Here is a 24,134-nt window from a genome sequence, read left to right on the forward strand (position 1 = left end):
ATAATCCTAGCACTTTGGGAGGCTGAAATGGGAGGATTGCTTGAGGCCAGGCATTTGAGACCAGCTTGGGCAACAGAGCCAGACCTCATCTCTACAAACGTTTAAAAAAATTAGTAAGGCATGGTAGTGCATGCCCGTGGACCCTGCTACTCCAGAGGCTGAGGTGGGAGAATTGCTCTAGCTGGGGGTATCGAGGCTGCCGTGAGCTGTGACTGCACCACTGCACTCCAGGCTGGGAGACAAAGCAAGACCCTGTCTGAACCTCCCCCACTCCCCACCAACACACACCGTTCCTAGCCCTCACTAGGAGTCAGTACCCCAATTCAGAGCGCTCCAAAATGGAGAAGAGAAAGTATATTTAGCGGACAACCAAGGAGACGTGGAATGCTTGTAGACATACCACCCACAGTGGCTGCATCAAGTCAGGGAGCTCAGGAGGAGAAGGGAAAGGAAATGGATTTTTATGGAACTCCTAAATAGGAGCTTCCTACCTGCTGCACAGAAACATCACCCCCATTTTCATAGCAGAGGTCACAGGGGCATAGGGAGGCTGAACTGGGAGTCTAACTCTGTGGTTCTGTCTTGCATAAAACTCCACACGGGGAGGAGCTTTCTGTCTTGGTCCCAGCTGGGATGCCCTAGGAAACCTGTACAGAAGGCAGTCACATCACCTCCCCAGCTGGGGCTCTTTGCATGACAGTGCAGGAATCAAAACCTAAGAGCAGGAAGCAGGAGATGGAGGCAGGGGCTCTTCGGATCTGCCAACAAATAACAGATGCCTCTGGATCCCCTTCCATGTTTGAGGTGGTGTTGGGGAGACAGGAACAGCAGACACACATCCAGCACTCAGAGCTGCTCGCCAGGAGGCAAAAGACAGCCGGCCACAAGAATAGGCCGGGTACGGTGGCTCATGCCTGTAATGCCAGCACTTTGGGAGGCCCTGGTGAGAGGATTACTTAATGCCAGGAGTTTGAGACTAGCCTAGATAACATAGTGAGACCTCGTATCTAAAAATAAAAAAGTAAAAAAATTAGCTGGCTGTGGTGGCGCGTGCCTGTAGTCCCAGCTGCCCGAAAGGCTGAGGCAGGAAGATCTCTTGAACCTGGGAGTTTGAAAATACAGTGAGCTATGATCACACCACTGCACTCCAGCCTGGGTGACAGAGTGAGACCCTGTCTCTAAACAAAGAGACAAAAAAGAATGAGATGGGTAGGAGGTGCTATAGAAGGGGGAACTCGCACCCGGGAGCTAACTGGGTAATTATCCTGGACTGCAACTGGTCACATCTAGCTGGGATTTTTTTTTTTTCTTTTTTGAGATGGAATCTTGCTCTGTTGCCCAGGCTGGAGTGCAGTGGCATGATCTCAGCTCACTGCAACCTCTGCCTCCTGGGTTCAAGTGGTTCCTTTGTCTCAGCCTCCTGAGTTGCTAGGATTACAGCATGCTACCATGCCCAACTAATTTTTCTATTTTTAGTAGAGATGGGGTTTTACCATGTTGGCCAGGCTGGTTTCCAACTCTTGACCTCAAGTGATCTGTCTGCCTTGGCCTCTCAAAGTGCTGGGGTGACAGGCGTGAGCCACCGCGCCTGGCTGGGTGATTTTTTTTTTATTGCCTCTCTGAGGAGGTTAAGCCTGCCTCTTAATTACTGTTAGGAAAACAGAGTATCAGGTCAGCTCTCCAGCAAAAAATCTTTCCTCCCAGTTACTGGAAGGAAAATATCTACTCGAATGATACTAGACTGAAGATAGAATCCGTTGTTTCTGGCGAATTTATGACCACGTTTCAATCCTAATCCAAAGGATTTTTATTGAACCAGGTCACTAATTTGGCCAACAAGGAGGACAAAAAGAGATGATCCTAAAGAGACAGTTCCCAACCGAGCAGAGAGAGATCTAGTGACTCACACCAAGTCAGAAAGTCATTTTTGGGGGTATTTGGAAATCTGTGAACTTCCCAATGCTACGGACATTGTTTGAGACCCTGGAGACTGTGCCTGTGTCACTGAGGGTTTCCCAGTTTCCAGCTGGGGAAGTCCAGACTCCAGCTGGGGGACAGCTGGGCGTGGAGGGGCGGATGTGGAGGGAAGGCCAGCAGCACAAACAGCAGCTCTCCTCCCAGCCGGCGGACGCATGGAAGGGCAACCTCATCCAGCCACAAGCCAGAAATGCTCCAATTGTTCAAAAGACCCCCGGCGACTCAGCACCGGACATGAGTGCACATTCTGCCCAGAGGACATTGTCAGGAGCCACGCATGGCTCATCCGTTTTAGACACAGAGGGAGTACTGATGAGCAGACACTGATTTCAGAAGACAGAGAAGGGGCGCTTTCCTCTCTAGAAGGAGGGGAAACTTCGAGGCAAACAGTGCTCCAGAGAAGAAAGGAATCTGCTGCTCAAGAACTAAGGAAGGGAAATGACAACCTGTCTCTTTAGATTTTTAGGGGGGAAAAATGAAGAAGGCATATCCCCAGCAGATCAAGAAAAGCGGTAAGGAAAAGTTCTGGCAGATACCCCAGGAATAAATATAAGGAAAAGGTTAGAACTCTTCTTTATGATAAAAAGATATTTATTTCCCTGACAAATCCTCAATGATGAATTCCTGACATAAAAGATGTCTTAGGAGACCTGGGGAATAATCCCACATTGCAGATTGCGGGATAAACGTGTCATCTACGGGGACCATGGCAGAGAATTAAATGTGATGCTCGACATGAAAAATTCATGCTTGGAGAACTTTTCATCAGGCTCAGAAATTTTAGAAATAAAATAGTTCATTTCAGAGAGCACTGAAACTGAAGCTCTTTGAAAAGCAAGCGCCTTTTGAGGGTGGCTGGGAGCCTCTGGAATAGCTCTGCTTTCTGGCTAAAGTCCATGGCTCACTGGCAGTTGGTGAAGAGTGCAAATGTAATTTACCAGAAAGAGAGGGAAAGAGAAGAGAGAAAGAAAAACAGAGAGAATAAAAACTGAACAGGCAATTTAAAAAATTGTCAGCATCCAGTAAAATATCCAGTTGAAACTATGGTTTGTAAATGCTACAGTTTCCATTTCTCAGGCTGTGAAATGAGTGAGCTGACCTATCTCCTGGCTCTGAGCTTGGGAGGCTATTGCAATGCCAACGTTTGCAGATTAACTGCGTATTTCAGTGACCCGCGTTCTGTGCTCTCAGCAAAGGAGCACTGGAACAGAGGGCTGCCCTAAATGGGAACAGAGAAATGCTCGTGGGACGTGAGAGTGATATCTCATTTTCAGTATTTAAAATTTCATCACAGTCCTACCCACTCAGGAGGCTGAGGCAGGAGGATCACTTAAGCCCAGGAGTTTGAGGCTGCTGTGAACTAGAATTGCGCCACTGCACTCAGGGGGACAGAGCGAGACCCTGTCTCAAAAAAATTTTCATCATTGGAAAGTCATTCATTTAGGTTACATGTTGTCATTCTGTCCTGGTTCTCTTTAGTGGGCAAATGCTCCTTTATTAGTAATACCTGAAGGCATAAATGACTTTGTTTTTATTTCCCTCAAAATAAGAGCAGAAAGGGATAACTATTCTGTCTCCTTCTCAATTTTGACTCAGGTCAGTCCTGCTCAAACAAATCCAGAACCACTCATCCCCCAGAAAGAGATTTCACAGCTCTCTGGGCACACGGTCCAGCATAAACAAACCCTGGCACACTCTGACTCTGGCTGTGCCCTGCGGCAGAGCAGAGGCTATGACCAAAATTAAGGCCCCTGGAATCCTGTCCATTGTTAGACCTAAAAGGAGAGGCCACAGGCCATTGGTAACAGAGAACTTTAAAAGGCCAGACAGAGAGAGAGAGGTGGGGAGGAGGAGGAGGAAGGGAGAGAGAGGAAAAGGGTAAAGACAAAACCAAAAAACGTCGTGTGGTTTATGGCAGTGCAAGACACTGAACTTTGAGCTGAATACAGCTGCGATCATAACGTTGGCAGAGCCTATCAGCTCTCCTCTCTGTTTGGAGAGATGTCAGATAGCTGGCACCCTCATTGTTACATTAGTTATTAATAAACTCCTTCACAATGGGAGGAAGTGCTAGCATTCAGAGAATGGGAGCGTGTCAACAGTTGAGGACTGAATACGGACAGATCCCAGAGAATGCCGGTCCCACGTTGAGCACAACCTGTTTTCTCCCAGAACGGAAAGTGTCAGAGCCAGGGTACAATGACAGACTGCAGGTTTTGTTTCATTTATTATTATTATTATTATTACTTTTTTTTTTTTGAGACGGAGTTTCGCTCTTGTTACCCAGGCTGGAGCTCAATGGCGCGATCCCGGCTCACTGCAACCTCCACCTCCTGGGTTCAGGCAATTCTCCTGCCTCAGCCTCCTGAGTAGCTGGGATTACAGGCACGTGCCCCCATGCCCAGCTAATTTTTTGTATTTTTAGTAGAGACGGGGTTTCACCATGTTGACCAGGATGGTCTCGATCTGTTGACCTCGTGATCCACCCGCCTCAGCCTCCCAAAGTGCTGGGATTACAGGCGTGGTCATTTTTTATTTTTTAAACCCAAGATCCATCATCAGATTCTTCAGAATCTTGCTGATCACACAACAGATGACTCAATGGCCACCTCATTAATCACACAGCCAAATTCCCATTTGAAAACACAACATATCCCTTAGTTCTGTAGAGAAGGGGTAGTTCACGGCCCTAGACTTCTAGTCAAGAAGCCAAGAGTGGCCTCATCATTCCATGTAAGAAAAGTTGTAGTCCCATTTTTTTGTTTGGGTGGTTAAGGCAACAAGCCACACATCCCTGCAGAACACTGGGTGTTTTCTAAGTGGGTTTGTGCTATTTTCTTTAAAAAGGCTGAGAACAAAAACTAACTCTCCCAGCTCCTACTGAAATCTGAGCTGTTCTCTGACGGCTGGGATGGGTGTGGTGGTTCACGCCTATAATCCCAGCACTTTGGGAGGCTGAGGCAGGCAGCTCACTTGAGCTCAAGAGTCTGAGATCATCCTGGCCAACACGATAAAACCCCATCTCTACTAAAAATACAAAAATTAGCCAAATGTGGTAGCCTGCACCTGTAGTCCCAGCTACTTGGGAGGCAGAAGCAGAATTGCTTGCATCTGGGAGGCAGACGTTGCAGTGAGCCAAGATTGTGCCACTGCACTCCAGCCTGGAGGACAGAGACTCAGTCTCAAAAATGAATGAATGAATGCATGCATGAATGAATGAATGAGTGAATGAACTAGTCTCTAATGGAAAATCCCCAAAACAATGCTTAGAACAACTCTCGGGCTCTTTCTCACTTTCAGACAAGCTACGAAGGGGGCCGTGCATCTCCACCTACAACGATACACACAGATACTGCTGCTTTTGTTGTTATTCCCTTTTTTCTCCCCTCCAGCCTTTTCCGGAATTTCAAGCAATATGAGATGGGAAGGGAGGAATAAACCCATTGAAGTTCCCACAAAATGGATTTTGGATTCTTCTTTTTTTAAAAAAATCTCTGAATATGTTTTAATCAGATGGTTTGAATTCACAGTTATCCTCTTAAACTGTCCCTGAGCCTTCTGAAAATGTGTTATCTGAAAACACAGGAGCAAAAGCAACAGAGAGATACAGCTACAAATGTGGACGCAATCACCATCTCTCCAGCCGTGAATACAACGGGCCCCGCCTGCCCCGCCTGCCCTGCCTCCAGCGGTCAGTAAACAGGCACTGAGTCCTTGTGCAAATGGATTCAGGATATGCTTCCCTGACCTTCCTCCCATCTGAATGCCCCTCAGAGCTGCACCAGGAGGTGAGAATATCATTCCTTTTCTTCCAACACAAGCTCACAGCTTTGACTCCGATGGTTCACCACCTCTAAGGGCCTCCACTTACATCCAGGTGTGCAGGGTCTCACAGGGGACAGCTCACCGCTCTATGTATCACTACTGTGGGATTCAGGGTCCCGGTCTCAAGCTTTAATTAATCACTTCAACTATGCTGAAATCATCCGCCACTGAGTTACTGCAGCGTGATCAGCAGGACTGTGAAGAATCTGGTGATGGATCTTGGGTTTAAAAATTAAAAATGAAACAAAATCTGCAGTCAACTATGTTGACTTTTTCCATTTGAAATGCTAAACCGTGGCTCAGAGCTTTGGTAGACATGGATATTGGCTTCTTACTTATTTATTTTTGAGACAGAGTCTCACTCTGCCTCCAAGGCTGGAGTGCAGTGGCGCAATTTCAGCTCACTGCAACCTCTGCCTCCTGGCTCAAGCAACTCTCCTGCCTCAGTCTCCCAAGTATCTGGGATTAGAGGCGTGTAATTACACGTGTGGCTAGTTTTTGTATGTTTGGTAGAGAGGGGGTTTGGCCATGTTGGCCAGGCTGGTCTCGAACTCCCGCCTGCCTTGGCCTCCCAAAGTGCTGGGATTACGGGCCTGAGCCATTGCGCCTGGCCTGGCTTCTTTAATAGATACCAATGACATTCTTCACTTCTTTAGCATATGAGGCCTCAGATACCAAGTACTAAGCTTCAGTAATTTTAAAGGTAATTAAGTGTCCTTAAATAGGCAAATTACCTTCAAAGTTACTAATAGCTTAGAAAAATTTTATGCCCTTTTTTTTTTTTTGGCATCAATAAGCAGTACACAAACTCTTTGCAGAGATGGGCTATAAGTTTTTAAAGTGCTGGGTATAGGGCCGGGCGCGGTGGCTCATGCCTGTAATCCCAGCACTTTGGGAGGCCCAGGTGGGCGGATCACCTGAGCTTGAGAGTTCAGGACCAGCCTGACCAACATGGAGACACCCCATCTCTACTAAAAATACAAAAAATGAGCTGGGAGTGGTGGCATATGCCTGTAATCCTAGCTACTCAGGAGGCTGAGGCAGGAGAATTGCTTGAACCTGGAGGGAGATGTTGCAATGGCAAAGATTGTGCCATTACACTCCAGCCTGGGCAACAAGACTGAAACTCTGTCAAAAAAAAAAAAAAAATGCTGTGTACAGTACGTGGCAGAGCTGGGAGCTGGCAGAAACGTTTATTCCACAGAAATCTTACAGGGTTGTGACGCTGCTCAGACACACCATGATTTGGGTATAGATGACGGTCGGAGAACGAATGAAAGATGACAAAGGTGGATACCACTGCAGGAGGGGACTGACGTGACACAACCTCAAAGGTCTCATACCAGTGTGACAAAGGCTTACAATAGAATTTGGGAAAAAATACTGGTGGCAGATCCTATGAGAGTTCTCAGCAAGGCCCAAGGTTCCATAAACTCTACGAACATAGAAGATTAGAAGATTCTTTTTTTGTTTGTTTTTTGAGACAGGGTCTTACTCTGTTACCCAGGCTGTAGTACAGTGATGCCATCACAGCTCACTATAGCCTTGAACTTCTGGGCTCAAGTGATCCTCCAGCCTCAGCCTCCCAAGTAGCAGGAAATATAAGCATGCACCACCAGGTCCAGCTATATTAAAAAGAAGATTTTTTTTGGTACACATGGGGTCTTGCTCTGTTGCCCAGGCTGATCTGGAACTCCTGGTCTCAAGTGATCCTTCCTCCTCCGCCTCCCAAATAGGTGTGAGCCACTGTGATAAGCTGAAGATTCTTAGAGCTCAGCACACGCAGGAATCTTACTAGTATTCTTCAGTTTAATTTCAGTAACTGTGCATTGAACACTTATTGGGTGTTGGGCACTGGGCCAGTGTTAGAAAATTCTCAAATGGTGACTAGTTTCTCAAAATGCTTTTAAGAAACATTTATCAGATACCATCTACCAAGGAGGTGAAAGAGAAAACTGTTGACCAAATTGGATAAATGGGATACTGGGTTATGTGCATCACCTTTTCTGAATGGACACCAGAAAACAAAATGCAGCCAGTGTAATATGAAGAGTGTTAACAAGCAGTGGGGCTTGTCCTCTTTGCCAGAACACATTCTAGGCAAGAGGGCAGAAAGGCCGGAAGAAAGGGGTGGAGGTGAGCCAGCCGCCTAGATCTTCAGGCCAAGGCTAGATTTCCCCATTGCAAGGGGTCTGAAAGCAACCCCTTTCAGAAGGCACTGCCAATGGTTTCATCAGGGGAAAGCTTTATCCTCCTGGTGCAAGGAAAGACTGGCAGCCATGAGCCGTCCCAGCGGGAGGGAGAACAAGACTGAGAGATGCTAGAAATTCCCTTTGTTCCCTGATGGAATGTTTCCTGTTTGCAGTGTGTCCCTCCAATGTCTTGGTGCTCCTAAGTCACAGGAGGTGGGTGTGGGGCACCCCAAGGAGCCTCCACCCTGGCATTAAAGGATGTTTTGCAGGCTCAAACTTGCAGGGCTGGGAAGAGTCGGACCTGCCCTCTGGTTGAGTCATGGGGCTTTCTCACCTTCTCACTAGGGTTTCTTCTTGCTCAGCTGTGCAGCAGCAGAAAGGGCTGAGGGCACTGAAACGGATAATGGGAACCGCTCTGCAAGTGGCCCCAGCTGCTCCTACTAACACCTAATCACCTTAGCCTGGGGCCCCAGCGCCAAATGATTAAGCATTTGAAAATCACTTTAATGTTTTGGCATACCGATGCTTATATATTCGGTGTATGGGTGGATTAAGCAAAACGTTTTTCTAAGGATTTATCTTCTAGCCCACCAGATTGATTAGCAGTGTCCAGCCTGCGGGCAGTCATAGAGATGAACAAGTCTTAAAGATGCTTGGATTTCATCTCTCTCTCTCTCTCTGTGTGTGTGTGTGTGTTTCAGACAAAATCTTGCTCTGTTGCCCCCAGGCTGGAGTGCAGTGGTATTATCTCGGTTCACTGCAACCTCTGCCTCTGGAGTTCAAGTGATTCTCCTGCCTCAGCCTTGAAAATAACTGGGATTACAAGTGTGCACCGCCACGCCTAGCTAAGTTGTGTATTTTTAGCAGAGATGGGGTTTCACCATGTTGGCCAGGATGGTCTCAAACTTCTGGCCTCAAGCAATCCACCCGCTTCGGTCTCCCCAAGTATTGAAATTACAGGCACGAGCCACTGCGCCCAGCCAGGTTTCATTTCTGATGGGTGTGTGATATCAATTTCATCTCAGGAGGTTTGGGGGTCCTGTTCACAGCTTCATCTATAGCTGCTATTAAGGTAAACTCTTGCCTTGGTGACCCCTGGGAGTCTGCCAGACACTAGGGGGCCCATGCAGATGGACCAGGACACAGGTTTAAAAGTGGGCATACCTGGGTGCCAGGATCCTGAACTCACCCACCTCAAGCTTTTGTGTCTTCCACAGCAACAAGAGAGTCTCTCTAAGTAAAGTGCCTAGACCCGCAGCATCAGCCTCACTTGGAAACCTGCTAGAGGTATAAATTCTCAGTCTCCCCTCAGATCTACAGAATCAGGAACTCTGAGAGGTGTTTTGACAAGCCCTACAAGCAGTTCTGATGTACACCAAGGTTTGAGAAGCACCGAGCTTGAAGAATCCAAGCTGGAGCCAGCCGGATTCCCTATGCTAAGGGGGAAGGTGGGCTGACAGCCTCTAATCTGACGCTGGGTTTTCACAGGGTTAGGGAAAAAACGAGAGTAGGCTGTATTTAAAACACAAACAAGGTGTTGGCTCTATCTGCTCTGGGTCATTTGGCAGGAGACTGGGAGTGGCTGTAATTCGAGGTAGGGGTCTTCAGCTTAGAATTTCATTCTCTGTGATTCTAGAAGACAACACTCTCTGCAGTCTTCATTGTAAACTCCCAAGCCTCAAAAAGGATGAGCATTGAGCCCATTTTTTGGATGAAACATTTTTGAAGGACCCAAGCAGGATGGGGTTGACAGTGGCCCCCAGATGATGCGGCCGAGGCAGATCTACGTTTATGGGACCTGAAGCTTATATAATTTTAGTGGGTTTTTTTCTTTTGTTTTGAGACAGAGTCTTACTCTGTCGCCCAAGCTGGAGTACAGTGGCACGATCTCAGCTCACTGCAACCTCTGCCTCCTGGGTTCAAGTGACTTTCCTACCTCAGCCTCCTGGGTTCAAGTGACTCTCCTGCCTCAGCCTCCCGGGTAGTGGGATTACAGGTATGCACCACTACACTTGGCTACTTTTTGTGTTTTTAGTGGAGATGGGGTTTCACTATGTTGGCCAGGGTGGTCTCGAACTCCTGACCTCAGGTGATCCGCCTACCTCAGCCTCCCAAAGTGCTGGGATTACAGGCTTGAGCCACCACACCCGCCCTTCAGCAGTTCTATTTAAGAAAAATAATACAAAATATATTATGTTCACAGATTTTGCAGAAACACATGACTGTGTGAATACATGGCTAAGGTCCCCTGAGGGCCGTGGCCTGTCCAAGGAAGGGCGCTGACCTTAGCGCTCCACTGACCCCAACAGTAACCTCGCCTCTCAGTCCAGGAAGGATATCTGTCCTCTGCCTGGTCCTTTAAACTTTTTCCTGGCTCTGATTGGATCACGCCAGCCAGAAGCTAAGGAGACGTTTTTAGCTCCTTTTCCTCTCCTGTCTTTTCCTTTTTCATTTGTTGTTGTTTGCAGCCACTATATACAGTGATATAAATTATTGGGGAAGACTTCCGGCTTTCTTTGCATTGCTCAGAGACAGCTGCACAGCTCCTACATCAGTCAGGGTTTTCCTCATGTTGCCCTTTTCTTTCTGTTTTGTTTCTTGAGACAGGGACTCGCTCTGCCACTCAGGCTGGAATGCAGTGGTGCAGTCATTGCTCACTGCAGCCTCAATCTCCAGGGCTCAGTAATTCTCCCTACTCAGCCTCCCAAGTAGCTGGGACTACAGGTGCTGTGCCACCACACCCGGATAATTTTTTTTTTGTACAGACAGTGTCTCACTATGTTGCCCAGGCTGATCTTGAATTCCTTGGCCTCAAGTGATTCTCCAGCCTCAGCCTCCCACAGTGCCGGGATGACAGGTGTAAACCATTGCGCCTAGCCACAGCACACTTTTCTAACATTTCCAGATCGTGGCTGCCTCCCTCCCTCCCTCCCTGCTTCCTTCAAACCCACTCCTCCTCCTGCCATTTCAGTGAATGGCACCCCCGTTTTTTGGTCAGCCAGATCTAAGACCTTGGAACTCCTCTGTCCCTCCCAACATCAAAAGACAAAATGACTTGGCCAAGGGTGGCTGAAATGCACGGCGGAACCAGATCTCTGACCTGCAATTTCAAAAGGCACTGAGTGGAGAAACCACACCCTGTGACAGCAAGTCTGCCCTTTCCTACACAATATTCTGCATTTTTAAAAGCCTGGAGAAATCACCTGGGAGTAGAATGCAGCATCTCCCTGCACCAGACCCTGAAATTCACAACACACGAGTGGGCACATGAGCGGACCCCACTTTCCACCCTTGGACCTGACATTCCCCAGTCTGCCACTGGCATTCTGAAAGGCTCTGGGGGGTACCTGAAGAGACTGATATGTGACCAGCAGGTCTTCCTGCTGTGAATGTTTCAACTGATCCTTTTTTTTCCCTTCCACTATTTGATTCTATGGAGCCGTTTTCTCAGATTCACGTTTTCTCAGGATCCCAACCTTGGCCTGGAAACCAGAGCGAGCTCTGGAGCAGCCTGCCCAGCAGCGTCCCCTGCTGCAGCTGTCCCCGCCTTCCTGGGTGCCCTCTGGGGTCCCAGCCATGCTCAGGAAGTGCCCCTCCAGCTGGCCCCTGCCTACCTGAGGACAGCAAGCTGCCACTGCTGCCACTGATAATCTTCCCCTTGCTGCCCATGTTGGCCAGCTTGGAGGTCTTCAGCGTCCCCGTCTCGGTCAGGTCGATGGCGATCTCACTCAGACTGCGTGCCGCATGGATTTTGGACTGGAAGGGAAAGAGCAGCAGGTCAAAGAAGGGATGCTCACCCCACAGAGGAGACAGTCATACCTTGCCCGCCCCTGCTCACCTCTCAACATTCCACAAAGGGACTTATCTCCCTGACTGACATGCTGCATCCCTCTGCCTAATCATTAATCACCAAAACTCTCTGCAAAGGGCAGAGGCAGCTCAAGAGCTGCACCAAGGGGGGACGTTTTACGCCTCAGATTCTGTAGGCTGCACTGTGTTGTCCTTAAGAGAACGTCCTGATGGAGGCAGAGTGACTTCATCTTGCTGAGCCTCATTATTCCCAGCCACAAAACAGGGTAGATGCTACTCGCCACCCAGGGGTTGGTTCTGGTCAAAGGGAAGTGTAGGAAGATTATTCCTTCCCTCTCCCTCCTTGTCTGCCTGGCAACACAGCTCTCAATAAATAATGTGATTATAATTATTTGGTGCTTAAACAAGGAGGAAAAAATGATTTTCAGCATTCTGAATGACATATGAGATTTAAACCTCTTAAAGGGTTAGCCATGTGGTCATGGAAAGTTTAGTTGACAGAGAAGTGACAGTGGTTCTCCAGCTTGGGCGACACAGCAAAATCCCTTCTCTACAAAATATTAAAAAATTAGCGAGGTGTGGTGGTGCATGCCTGTAGTCCCAACTACTTGGGAGGCTGACACAGGAGGATTGCTTGAGTCCAGGAGTTGGAGGCAGCAGTGAGCTGTGCAATGCCTCGAAGCTGGCCAACACGGGCCATAATGGTTGCACCATTGTACCCCAGCCTGGGCAACAGAGTGAGACCCTGTCTCTTAAAAAAAAAAAAAAGAGAGAGAAATGACAGTGACAGCTCTCTAGACCTGCAATCACAGGGTGCATGATTGTGGAAAAACTGCTCGTTTGGGTTCTGGGGTCCCACGAACCAGCGTTTGACACGGTGCTTTGCTTGTGTTCTGACATCTAAGTGCATGTGCCCAAGTCTCCCTATTATGGTTCAAAGTCCACTCCCTTCAGTCCACGGTGATTGGTTCTATTTGGTTAACAGTCACAGCAGGTGAGACTAAGTAGAAAACAAGTTCACATTTACATTACAAAAAGCAATGTTTTTTCTCTTTTAATTTTTAATTTTTTTTTTTTTGAGACAGAGTCTCACTTTGTCACCCAGGCTCGAGTGCAGTGGCCCAATCTCAGCTCAATGCAACCTCCGCCTCCAGGATTCAAGTGATTCTCCTGCCTCAGACTCCCTAATAGTTGGGACTACCGGTGCTCCCCACCACACCACGCCCAGCTAATTTCTGTGTTCTTAGTAGAGATGGGGTTTTGCCATGTTGGCCAAGCTCGTCTTGAATGCCTGACCTCAAGTGATCCTCCCGTCACAGCCTCCCAAAGTGCTGGGATTATAGGCATGAACCACCACACCAGCCAAAGCAGTAGCTTTTCTAGGGCTATCTGCTTCCGCTTCCATCTCTAGTAGTGACAATGTGTTTGCATTTCCCACACGTGATTCCAATGTCTGCTTGATTCCTTCTTTAATCAACTTTCTGTGAGTGTACTTAAGGCAACAGGCTTTGCCTGTATGCAGAACTTCGTGAAAACAACTAGAAACAGTGGGATGCCCTGCACATTTGCTCATTTGTCCTTTCTGCGGCACACACATGGGCAGAACTGGGCGAGGTTCACTGTTGAGGCTTTGTGCCTGGCCTGTGGAATGCCACGTCTTTCCCACACAAGGGAGAAAGCAGGTGTGGGGGCACTGGAGAAGGCCGTGCAGGGCTGTGGACCCACCGCTCCTGGATGCCCTCCGTACGGCCTTCCTTCCGTGCCCAGGGGCCCTCATCTGTCCAGCCAGGACTGTCTGGATGCCTGCAACTCTGCCCTTCCTCTGCCCCCAATGTTCCTGTCAGTACTGGCAAGGACAACTTCTGACCTCATGTTAACATGATGGAAATCTGCAGGCCAGAGGAAGCGCTGAGACGTGGCGCTCGTTTTGTTCACCTGGTGTGAACCATCTTCCTCCTCCTCCTTGCCCTAGGCTACAACATCACCTCAGTCACTCAACTAAAGGACAAGCTTCACATGGCTATCGAAGTGTCAGCCACCTCCCTGGCCTCCCTCCAGCGACAAATCACGTCACTGGCCCAGGTAACTCTCCAGAACCAACGGGCCCTTGACCTGCTGACAGCAGAAAAGGGAGGTACCTGTCTGTTTCTTCAGGAGCAGTGCTGCTATGACGTCAATGAAACAGACATTGTAGAAGAAAATGGCAACACTCTCTATCGCCTCCAAGAGGACCTCCGCAAGAAGCAGAAAGCATCAGTCTCGCCTCTTAACTGGTGGCAATCCCCCATGCTAACCTGGCTAACCCCAATTATCACTCCCATCATCGTAGTTTGTCTTCTGGTAATGCTAGCCTCTTTTTCCCTGAGGTTTTACAGGCCTGCATTAGAGAAATTTCCAGGGTGGCCGTAAACCAGATGCTACTTCACCCCTATGTCCGACTCCCAATCGAGGCACCAGCCAATTGACCCTTCTCCCTCACTCTGTCCCTATTCCGCAGGAAGTAGCCAGAAAGAGCAGTGTCCTATATCATCAAAAGGGTCGGAATGTAAGGCCGGTTGCCTCGCCGGGAGGCCAGACACACCCACCTCTGCACTCAGTACCTGACTCTGCACCCGGCGCTTGGCACCTAGCTCTGCCGCATGGCTCCCCTGGAAGGCTCCGGCTGATGCAACCCTGGCCTGCTCTCCCACCAGAAAACCTGCCCAACAACCTGCCAACCAATAGTGGCCCGCCCCGTCCCAATCCCGCTCCCTTGGAGCCAATCAGAGCACCCAGCTGTTGCTCATTCCTCATAGCCATAAAAACCCCACGTCCCAGGAAGTCAGCGTGACTTCTCTGGCCCCCTTTCCCCAGACCATAGAACCTCGCCCGGGAGCTGAATAAATTGGCATTTAATTTTCTTATACTGGCCTCAGTTTCCTCATTTTAAACTCGACAATAACCCTTACAAGTGGTGCCCAAACATTGCTGAGACATGGTGCTCATTATGTTCACCTGGTGTGAACCTCTTCCTCCTCCCCCTCCCCCTCCTGTCTACCCCATGGACCTTTCCTCAACTTTCTTCCTTGCATTCAGACCCAAGTCGACTTCCTCAGGGGAGTTTCCCTGTTCATAAAACAATCCTGGCTGCCAGGCCCTCGAAGGATTTTGGCTTGCTGCAGAAGGAAGGAAAAGGGCCTTTTATTTCATTTTGACACAGCATATCAATTGCACCCATCTGGTTGAGTTTTACCCTCTAAGCAAGCATGGCATGTACATTCCATGACTTTCTTTCTGCACCACTCTGTTACAGAGACCCATGTTTTAATAAAAAGTAGCCCACTCCCAAACGGTGATGTAACAATAACTTACGAAGGCTTAGACCAATTCAACGTGGGGTGAAGTCAGAATGACCTGAATTAGAGGCCGTGCGTGATCGCTCAAGCCTGTCATCCCAATACTTTGGGAGGCTGAGATGGGTAGATCCCTTGTGGGCAGGAGTTTGAGAACAGCCTGGCCAACACGGCAAAACCTTGTCTCTATTAAAAATACAAAAATTAGCACCTGTAGTCCCACAGTCCCAGTCCAAGCTACTCGGGAGGCTGAGGCAGGAAAATCACTTGAAACAGTTGGGGGAAGGGGGGCGGGGGGCAGAGGTTGCAGTGAGCCCAGATCACGCCACTGTGTGATCTCATTCTTGCCTTAGTGCTAGAGTGAGACTGTCTCAAAACACACACACAAACAAAACACAAAAAACAAAACCCCTGAATGAGAACCTTGACTTCCTAGTGAATCACTATTGGACTTTGACCCTTCCCTTTCCTGATCTCAGATACCTGTTTGTAAAATGGAGGTCTTACAACCCACATCCCAGAGTTGTGATAACAATAAATAAAACAAACTCAACCTTCACCTTAAAAAAACAAAAAGAAGCCGGGGCGGGGGGGAGGTGGCTCACGCCTGTAATCCCAGCACTTTGGGAGGCTGAGGCGGGTGGATCACGAGGTCAAGAGATCGAGACCATCCTGGTCAACATGGTGAAACCCCCGTCTCTACTAAAAATACAAAAAATTAGCTGGGCATGGTGGTGCGTGCCTGTAATCCCAGCTACTCAGGAGGCTGAGGCAGGAGAATTGCCTGAACCCAGGAGGCGGAGGTTGCGGTGAGCCGAGATCGCGCCATTGCACTCCAGCCTGGGTAACAAGAGCGAAACTCTGTCTCAAAATAAATAAATAAATAAAGACACCAAGATGAGAAAAAAAAAATAAAGTAGATGATTTATGTAAAGGCCATTGCAGCAAGAATGGGATCTGCATTAGACCCTGGCTGTTGTTTGCTGAGGTTAGATTGATGGCCCAACCAGATATTTTGGGGACCTCACTAATCACATGAAAAACTTGTCCCCCTTGCCATATCAGGACTCTTGCCACACATCAACCTTAAAACAAAAATATGGACAAAAGGCATCCTTCCTAAAGGGGGCTAGATTCCTGGAAGCTTTAGAAAACTACCAGATTTTTTTTCTTTTCTTTTTAAACAGAGTTTTGCTCTGTTGCCCAGGCTGGTGGAGTGTGGTGGCCCGATCTCAGTTCACTGCAACCTCTGCCTCCCTGGTTCCAGCAATTCTCCTGCCTTGGCCTCCTGAGCAGCTGGGACTACAGGCATGGACTACCATGCCTAGCTAATTTTTGTATTTTTTGTAGAGACGGGGTTTCGCCACGTTGGCCAGGCTGGTGTCAAACCCCTGCCCACCTTGGTCTCCTGAATTGCTGAGGTTAAGGGTGTGAGCCACCGTGCCCTGCCCAGATTCTTTCTAGAATGAAAATATCACAGTGACCTAACAGACTCAGTGGAGAGAGGACCAGGAGGACATGGGCACTGACAGGGAGAGTATCTCTTTGCAAAGACCCCAGACTCCGGAACGTTTTGCTCTGCAAGTCTTTCCCGATACATGTGACTCAGTCTTCTCACTGATATTCTGGGAGCAAGGCTTCAGTGTCCCTGTCCCCCTTTTACTCTGCCTTTGACCCTAGATAGAATAGAGAACTGCATCCGGGAGAAAAAAAAACTTTAGGAATAAGGAAAGACGTTTGGATTGGGGGCCAATTCAAGAAGTTCTCACTCTGAGTTCAGAGGGAAAGTGTCTAATGTTTACTCTAAACATTTTGAGCTTTCAAATATTTTCCTGCAAAGTCTCTACGACATTCCTTGGCTCTGCTTCAGAGGCTGCTGGGATCTAGCAGACATTTGTGATCTCTGGGTCAGCATGTAAGTTACCAGTTATAATCGCTGCCTGTGCGGTTTCTCATTCTGAAGGAGCTACAAATAAGCAACCAGCACAGCCTCCCTCCACCCTGTGTTAGATGGTACAATGGTTTCTTGATGTATATGTGTGGAGTGCTGATGGAGGGAGGGAGGGAGGGAGGGAGAATGACAACAGAGAGAAAGGAGGAGAGATTTCCTTAAATGATCTGCACAGCCCCCCTGAAAAGAAAATAACCAAGTGTCAGGAAAGCACCTGAACCCTCACAGCTCCCCACCCTCACTGACTCAAACCACTAGACCGCACTTGTCTCTCTGCGGTTGAGAAAACATCACCCGGGAGGCCTGGGCTTTGCTGAAGCTCTTCAGAGAAAGGAATGATTGGCACGTCCCAGTACAGTGTGAGCAGTGGCCAGAATGCCAGCCAGAACTGGCTGCCCAGAAATATTATGTAGCTCTCTGTCCCAGCCTCGCCAGCCATCACTCACCCAGAGTGTGTGATGCCCATCAGAGATGAATCACATTGCTGTTCTATAAAGAACATTCCGGAAACAAAAAGATGTTGTAATGTAATTCCCAAAGGGAATGTCCTCATCTCTGATTTCATTTGGAGGCCTTTTAGAGAACTTAAACTTCATGCAAGTGTTGGCCAGGGACAGTATGCTAGATTAACATTGACATTCATAAAAGATGGCATGTATTTCCTCAAGCAATTTCACAAACGTGGTGCCATTTGACCAATCAATAAATGAAGTCAGGAATTTTATTTGCTGATAATTGGGGAAAGCAAAGCACCAACGATGAAACGCCCACCCGGGGTCCCAGAGCTGGAAAACAAAGGCCTCCAACTCCCATGTAGTGGGTGGCGACCCTCACCTGTCACTGCCGGCTGGGGAACTGGTTCCTATGAGAAGCGTGGGGGTTTTAGGGCATCTGTGGGTATACCAGGCTTCCTGGGAAAGGTTCTCCCCTTCCTCTTCCTGGGAGTGTGGGCCTTTTCTTTAGTCCCCCAGGGTTACTTTTACAAAAGGGACAACTGAAACTTTCCTAATGCTATGGGCATTTGGTTTTGCCTCCTAAAAGACACATGTTACTAAGTGATCTACTATACACACACACACACACACACACACACACACATATTTGTGTGTGTATATATATTTTATATTTTGAGACAGAGTCTCACTCTGTCAACCAGGCTGGAGTGCAGTGGTACGATCTCAGCTCACTGCAACTTCTGCATCCCTGGGTCAAGCAATTCTTCTGCCTCAGCCTCTCTAGTAGGTGAGATGCCAGGTGCCTGTCACAATGCCTGGCTTTTTTTTTTTTTTGTATTTTTAGTAGAGACGGGGTTTCCTCATATTGGCCAGGCTGGTCTTGAACTCCTGACCTCAACTGATCCGCCCACCTCGGCCTGCCAAAGTACTGGGGTGATAGGCGTGAGCCATGGCACCTGGCCAATAATTTCTTTCTGAGATGTACTTGCTTTGTCAGTGAGGTGACCTGTTAGCCTGTTGAATAACAAGGCTTTCTAGCAGCAGAACGAGACCATCTTCCAGGGTCGGGTGGGAAAGCCCTAAGAACAAGCTTCTTGAGATGCCCAAGAGACCACCTATGTAAAAAACCAGCACAGAGAGGAGAAGCCCGAACAGCCAATGCCGTGCTATCCTCAGGCAAAATACACATTTTCTTTTTCTCTTTCCACACTGTGCTACAGTGTGTGTGGGGTCTGCCCTCAAGAGGAACTGGCAGTGGGGTTCAGGAGCATTGCCTAATCCTCTACCTTCACCATCCATCACCCAACAAAAGAGGATGAAATCAGTGTTCGCAGGTGTTGACCTGCATCGGCTGCCCCTGGAGAGCAAAACCCTGACACCAACCATGTCAATATCTAGCATGAGTCAAAACACTTTGGCCCCGTTTCTTTTGATCTAATCCAGCTTCAAATTCCTGTGCTAGGATCCATCATTGCCAGGAGAGCTGAGGAGAATGAAGTCCTCCGTTCTGCAGTCATTCATCCCAGAAAATGACCAAAATGGGGTTCAGAAAGAAGCCGAGGAAAAAATATTTCACAAAGGAGAAAATAATGGCTACAGGGGACATACCTTGATTTAAAATGGAAGCATAGGGATTGTTTCATGTCTTCCTGTCCTCTTTTCTCCTTTTTTTTTAGTAGAGACAGGGGGTCTCACTATGTTGCCCAGGCTGGTCTCGAACTCCTGAGCAAGGTGATCCTCCTGCCTTGGCCTCCCCAGGCGCTGGGACTACAGATGTGAGCCACTGTGCCCAGCCCGTGTACTCTTTTCTTACTCTCTCTTATCACCTCCCCCTTGACCCCAACTCACTCACTCTCCTCTTCTCCAGGGAGAGAAACCCCTTCAAATACGGAAAAGATGGCAAGAGAAAGAACCGTAGAGGGCACTGATTCAAGTGATTCTTGTGCCCAATAAGCATGGCATCGTGCCACCTTCTCCCAAGAACTCCCACAATGGAGGATTTACCTCCGGAGGTGCTGGAAATCATTAGTGTAGGTGCCCAGCGTGATCTCCGTCTGTATTCCCCCACCCCAAGCCCACAGCATCTTGAGAGAAGCTGCAGGGCCATCTTCGCAGGGCTCTTTCCCTGAGGGAGAATTAATGGGTGTGGCTTGTGGGGGGCTGACAGGGGAGTCTGGGGAGACAGGGCTGGAGGAAGAGGGGGAGAGTGTTGATATAAGCCCTGTGTGAACCAAGGAGACGTCATCCTCTCACCCACCAGAAAATGCAGCTGCGTGCCCAGAGTTGGGGGTGGCCACATCTCCCTGGAGAAGGGCTGTTTACCAAGGCCCCAGGCTCTAGGTCTACCTAAGGGAAACTGGGTGGCTGCTTTTGCTTTTTTTTTTTTTTTTTTTCCACTTTTCCAGTTTTGCACTTAAAAAAAAAAATAGATTTGGCAGTTGGAACTGCCTGAGGGATCTCACAGCAATTACCCTAAACAGTTAAGTGGTGTCTATTCATTGAAAACGATTACATTTTTCTTTTTTTTAAAAGGAAGATAATATGCCACTGTTTAAACACCAAAAAGGGCTTGCCTTTATGCTGCTAGCAGGGGTCTCCCGAGGGCCAGAAGCACAGTGGGAATTCTTCAAAAGGGGCCTACCTGGCCAATACTTTCTTTTTGAGAAGTACTGTGTTAGTGAGTTCACCTGTTAGCCTTTGAATAACAAGGCTTTCCAACTGCCGAGCGAGACCATCTTCTAGGGTGGGGTGGGAAAGCCATAAGAACAAGCTTCTTGAGATGCCCAAGAGACCCTAAGCCCATTCAGCAGCTTGAGCTGCTCTGATGGTAGGCCAGAGCCCCCCGGACCAAGTTTGATGGAATGTTCCCTCTTGAAGAGCCAGTCTCATTCCTCCCACCTACAGCCCTGAGAGGCAAGTCCATACCTGTGCAAGGTATGGACCAGGGCAAGGGACATGGCACCTCCCCCACCCATCCAATTCTCACTCCTAAATGAGAGAGGCTGACAGCGTCCTCAGGCTGCTCTGAAGCTGGCTGAGGGCTTGGTGAGAGGTCTGGTCACTCACCTTACTCTGCTTTCTGTCCAGATAGAACTGGTGTTGGCTTATGGCCATAGCCCAGATGGACTTGATCAATGCAGGACATGCATACCATGTGTGCACCGCGATGCCACTGTGCCCAAACGTCCTCCTTGTCACTGAAGCCCTGGGGAAGAAAGAATCACAGGTTCAACTGTGTTTCTGTTGAGAGAAATCATTTCTTAGTCAACAGCTTCTGTGCAGAACCCACTGGGTCCTGGAAGCCCTGGTGTAAAGGTGGCAGCTGAGCACTCACACACACCTAAACACACACACACTCAGAGACAGTGGCTGGCAAAGGCCACCTTCTGATTTTCTGACCTCCTAGAGTTTGGAATTTGGCCAAGTCTTGGCCTTGTCTGGGATAGGATGGGTCATTCTAGGTCACTGGATGGTCCTTTTCAATCCTGGACCTGGCACTGAGCCAAGACAAACTTCCCAGACAAGAAAACCTTCAATGATGCTCCCTATGAGACAGGAAATGTGCCTATGGTGGGGATGAGTACATTCTTTTCTAATCACCACAGGTTACAGCATCCCAAGGAATCAGGACTTCTGATGTAACTCTAACCCAATGTTTCTTGAAGATTTGGTGATCAATTTCCCATCTATTCAGAGGGCAGGGAGGGTATAAAGAATCAGGAGAGGAAAGGCAGAGAGAAATATGCTCAGTCCCAATTCCTTCAACCTCTGTATATACATTTTTTTTTTAAGACGGAGTCACACTGTGACTCCAGCCCAGGCTGGAGTGTGGTGGTACCATCTAGACTTACTGCAACCTCTGCCTCCCAGGTTCAAGTGATTCTCCTGCCTCAGTCTCCTAAGTAGCCACCACACCTGGCTAATTTTTTGTATTTTTTAGTAGCGAGGGGTTTCACCAGGCTGGTCTCAAACTCCTGACTTCAGGTGATCACCTGCCTTAGCCTCCCAAAATGCTGGGATTACAGGCATGAGCCACCATGCCTGGCCTTGTCTATATATTTTTAAACCTACATGGAGTAATCAGACTTTAAAAATGAAAATGGGAACTGCTTATCTCCATATAATTCACCACATTCATAGAGTTAGGGGAAAAAACGTTATATGGTCATGCTCTCAGTGAAGTATATTTTATAGGATAGGCAGATTATTTTGCAAACGAAATCTGAGAATGTGTGTGTGTGTGTGTGTGTGTGTGTGTGTGTACGTGTCACAAGTTGATGGGAAGGTGAGATGGGATTTGGAGCATTTTATCTAGACATCAGAAACAAAATGTGTGTTCTCAGGATGAATGCATCTAATTTGGAAGAAACCTGGGGTAATTAGGACTTGCAAACAGTAATTTTTTCCCAATGCTAATTGTCCCTTAAAGAACAACTGAAAACTGCCCATGTCATCTTACCTTGGGGGGGGCTAAAGATTTAGAGTGGAGTCTTCCTCACCCTCACTTTTAAGGAGAAATTCAAATCTGGTGGTTAGTTAATGATACGGATTCTACAGGGCTTGTCTTCTCCCTTCAGTTCAAACCAAAGTGAAGGGAAAAAGAAAAAAAAAAAAAAAGCCAGCTTGTGAAAGAGGGTGCAGTTGAAAATAATTGAGAAAAGGAGCCAGTGAGAAAGTGAGGGGGGGATCCCTCCATGGTCTCTATAAATTTAAAAGAAAACAGGATCTGTGCTCCCAGCTTGGCTTCCAAGCAGTTGCTGCTCTTGGAAATAAATGGTTCCTCCCCGCCAACAGAAAAGCCCAATTAGACGAGAAAAGTATCTTGAAAGGTGGTGCAAGGCTAGGTACCTCCATTTTTCAGGAACTGGGAAGAAGAGGTAAGTGGCTGGTCAGGTCCGGGTAGTTCCCCAGAGCATCTAAATCAGATACTCGGAGTTCTTCTCCTGCTCTATTATTAATTTATCTCCTCTCCTCATCTTTCCCTTCAAGCCCTTCCTATTTTGCCCAAACCTTCAAAATGGAATATTGGCCCAGCCTGGAGAACCTGAGGAATGAAGCTAAGTATTGAGTTAGGATCACCAGCAGGAGAAAGTGCACGTGTTTTCCAATGCCCTGCAGGCAACGGTGCAATCACACCTGTGCCCATCAGCTCAGAAAGCAGCCTCTGCCCTAAACAATTCCCATTGATTACATCTTCATTAAATGATTGTATCTGGCGCTTCCCATCCCATTTCTGTGGTTCTGACTCCTTTCCTGGCTTGGGGGAGGGGCTGAGCCCTGAACCCCATCCTACCACGGGGCCAATTCCATTCCTCTTCCCTGCCTCAAATAAGCCAAGCTGCAGGCAACAGGACGACACATTCCACTGAAAAAGCACAACGAGGTATATTTCAAAGTACCCGGAAAAGAGGACTAGCAGGGACACTGAAACAAAAAGAGTAAACAAGGCCGTGGATACTCCACAAAGCCCGCCTTGATCATTCCACGTTCTAGGCACGCAACACACACACGCGTGGCCCGTAAATACATGAAATATTAACTACCAGTACAAGAGAAAAAAGGCGCCGCTAGGATGTGAAAAGAGAACTGAGCGCAAGAACGTCCTTGCAGGTCACAGCTCTGGTTCTGCCACCATGTTAAATAACTGACCTGAAGCCATTTCCTTTCCTCCTATGTCTTTAAGGCTGAAGTCAACCTGGGTCCCGATCTCCGGGCTCCCTGGGCCTCTCCCCCATGCCTGCCTGTCTGCAGGCATATTCAGTGTACTCAGAGCGAGTTTGCCTGGGAGGAGAGACGGCTTCAGTCGTTCCTCTGGGCTCCTCCACCTCCCACTTTCCTCCAGCCAGACCCTCCCTCATTTCTTTACCCTAATTGAAAAGCCCCCACCTGACATCTATGTCCCCCTGAGGGCCCACCACATGGCTTTAATCCTAGTTACTCCTCCAGGTTCTGCTCAGATCTCTTTCCTGGTAAGCCTCTCCCTTCCTGACCAGCCACGCCTCTGGTGACCCTGCCATTCACCCTTCATGGCCTATGACATCTGGCCCTTCTGTACAGTAAAGAGGTGAAGTGCCTGAGCTCCAGGTCAGACATCGTAGGTTCAAATCCTGCCTCTCCTGTCTACAGCTACTTGTCATCTAGAGTAGCTTCTTTTGTTTCTTGTGACACCCCTTAGTTCCTTCTTCTCAGCTGGGTTCCAGGCAGTGGCTCACACTTATAATCCCAGCACTTTGAGAGGCCAAGATGGGAGGATCGTTTGAGTTCAGGAGTTCAAGACCAGCCTGGGCAACCCTGTGAGACCCGGTCTCTCCAAAAAAAAAAAAAGCTGGGTGTGGTGATGTGAGCCTGTAGTCCCAGCTGCTTGGGAGGCTGAGGTGGGAGAATTGCTTGAGCCTGGGAGGTGGAGGTTGCAGTGAGGTATGATTGCACTACTGCATTCCAGCAGGGTGACAGAATGAGATGTTGTCTCTAAAAAAAACAAAAATAAGTTCCTTCTTCTGCCTGTCTTCTCAGCTACATTAGAAGATCTTTAAGGAAGAGGACCCTGCCTCCGACTTCCTTCCTTCTCTGCCACAGCTGACACAGCGCCCGA

General features: G+C 48.3%; 1 protein-coding gene across 26 annotated transcripts in view; it reads right to left on the bottom strand.

Moving 5' to 3' along the window:
• Nucleotides 1-24,134, bottom strand: part of FRMD4A (FERM domain containing 4A) — a 696,700-nt gene that overhangs the window by 37,601 nt on the left and 634,965 nt on the right. For all 26 annotated transcript variants that reach the window (XM_054236791.2, XM_078329488.1, XM_054236787.2 and 23 more), the window contains 2 exons: nucleotides 20,609-20,747; nucleotides 11,609-11,750 (listed from right to left, as the gene is read on the bottom strand). In XM_054236791.2, coding sequence (XP_054092766.1) covers nucleotides 11,609-11,750; nucleotides 20,609-20,747 — 281 coding nt within the window. The remainder of the gene's footprint in view (nucleotides 1-11,608; nucleotides 11,751-20,608; nucleotides 20,748-24,134) is intronic.

This window comes from Callithrix jacchus, chromosome 7 (genome assembly GCF_049354715.1).
Source record: "Callithrix jacchus isolate 240 chromosome 7, calJac240_pri, whole genome shotgun sequence".
NCBI classification, from domain to species: Eukaryota; Metazoa; Chordata; class Mammalia; order Primates; family Cebidae; genus Callithrix; species Callithrix jacchus.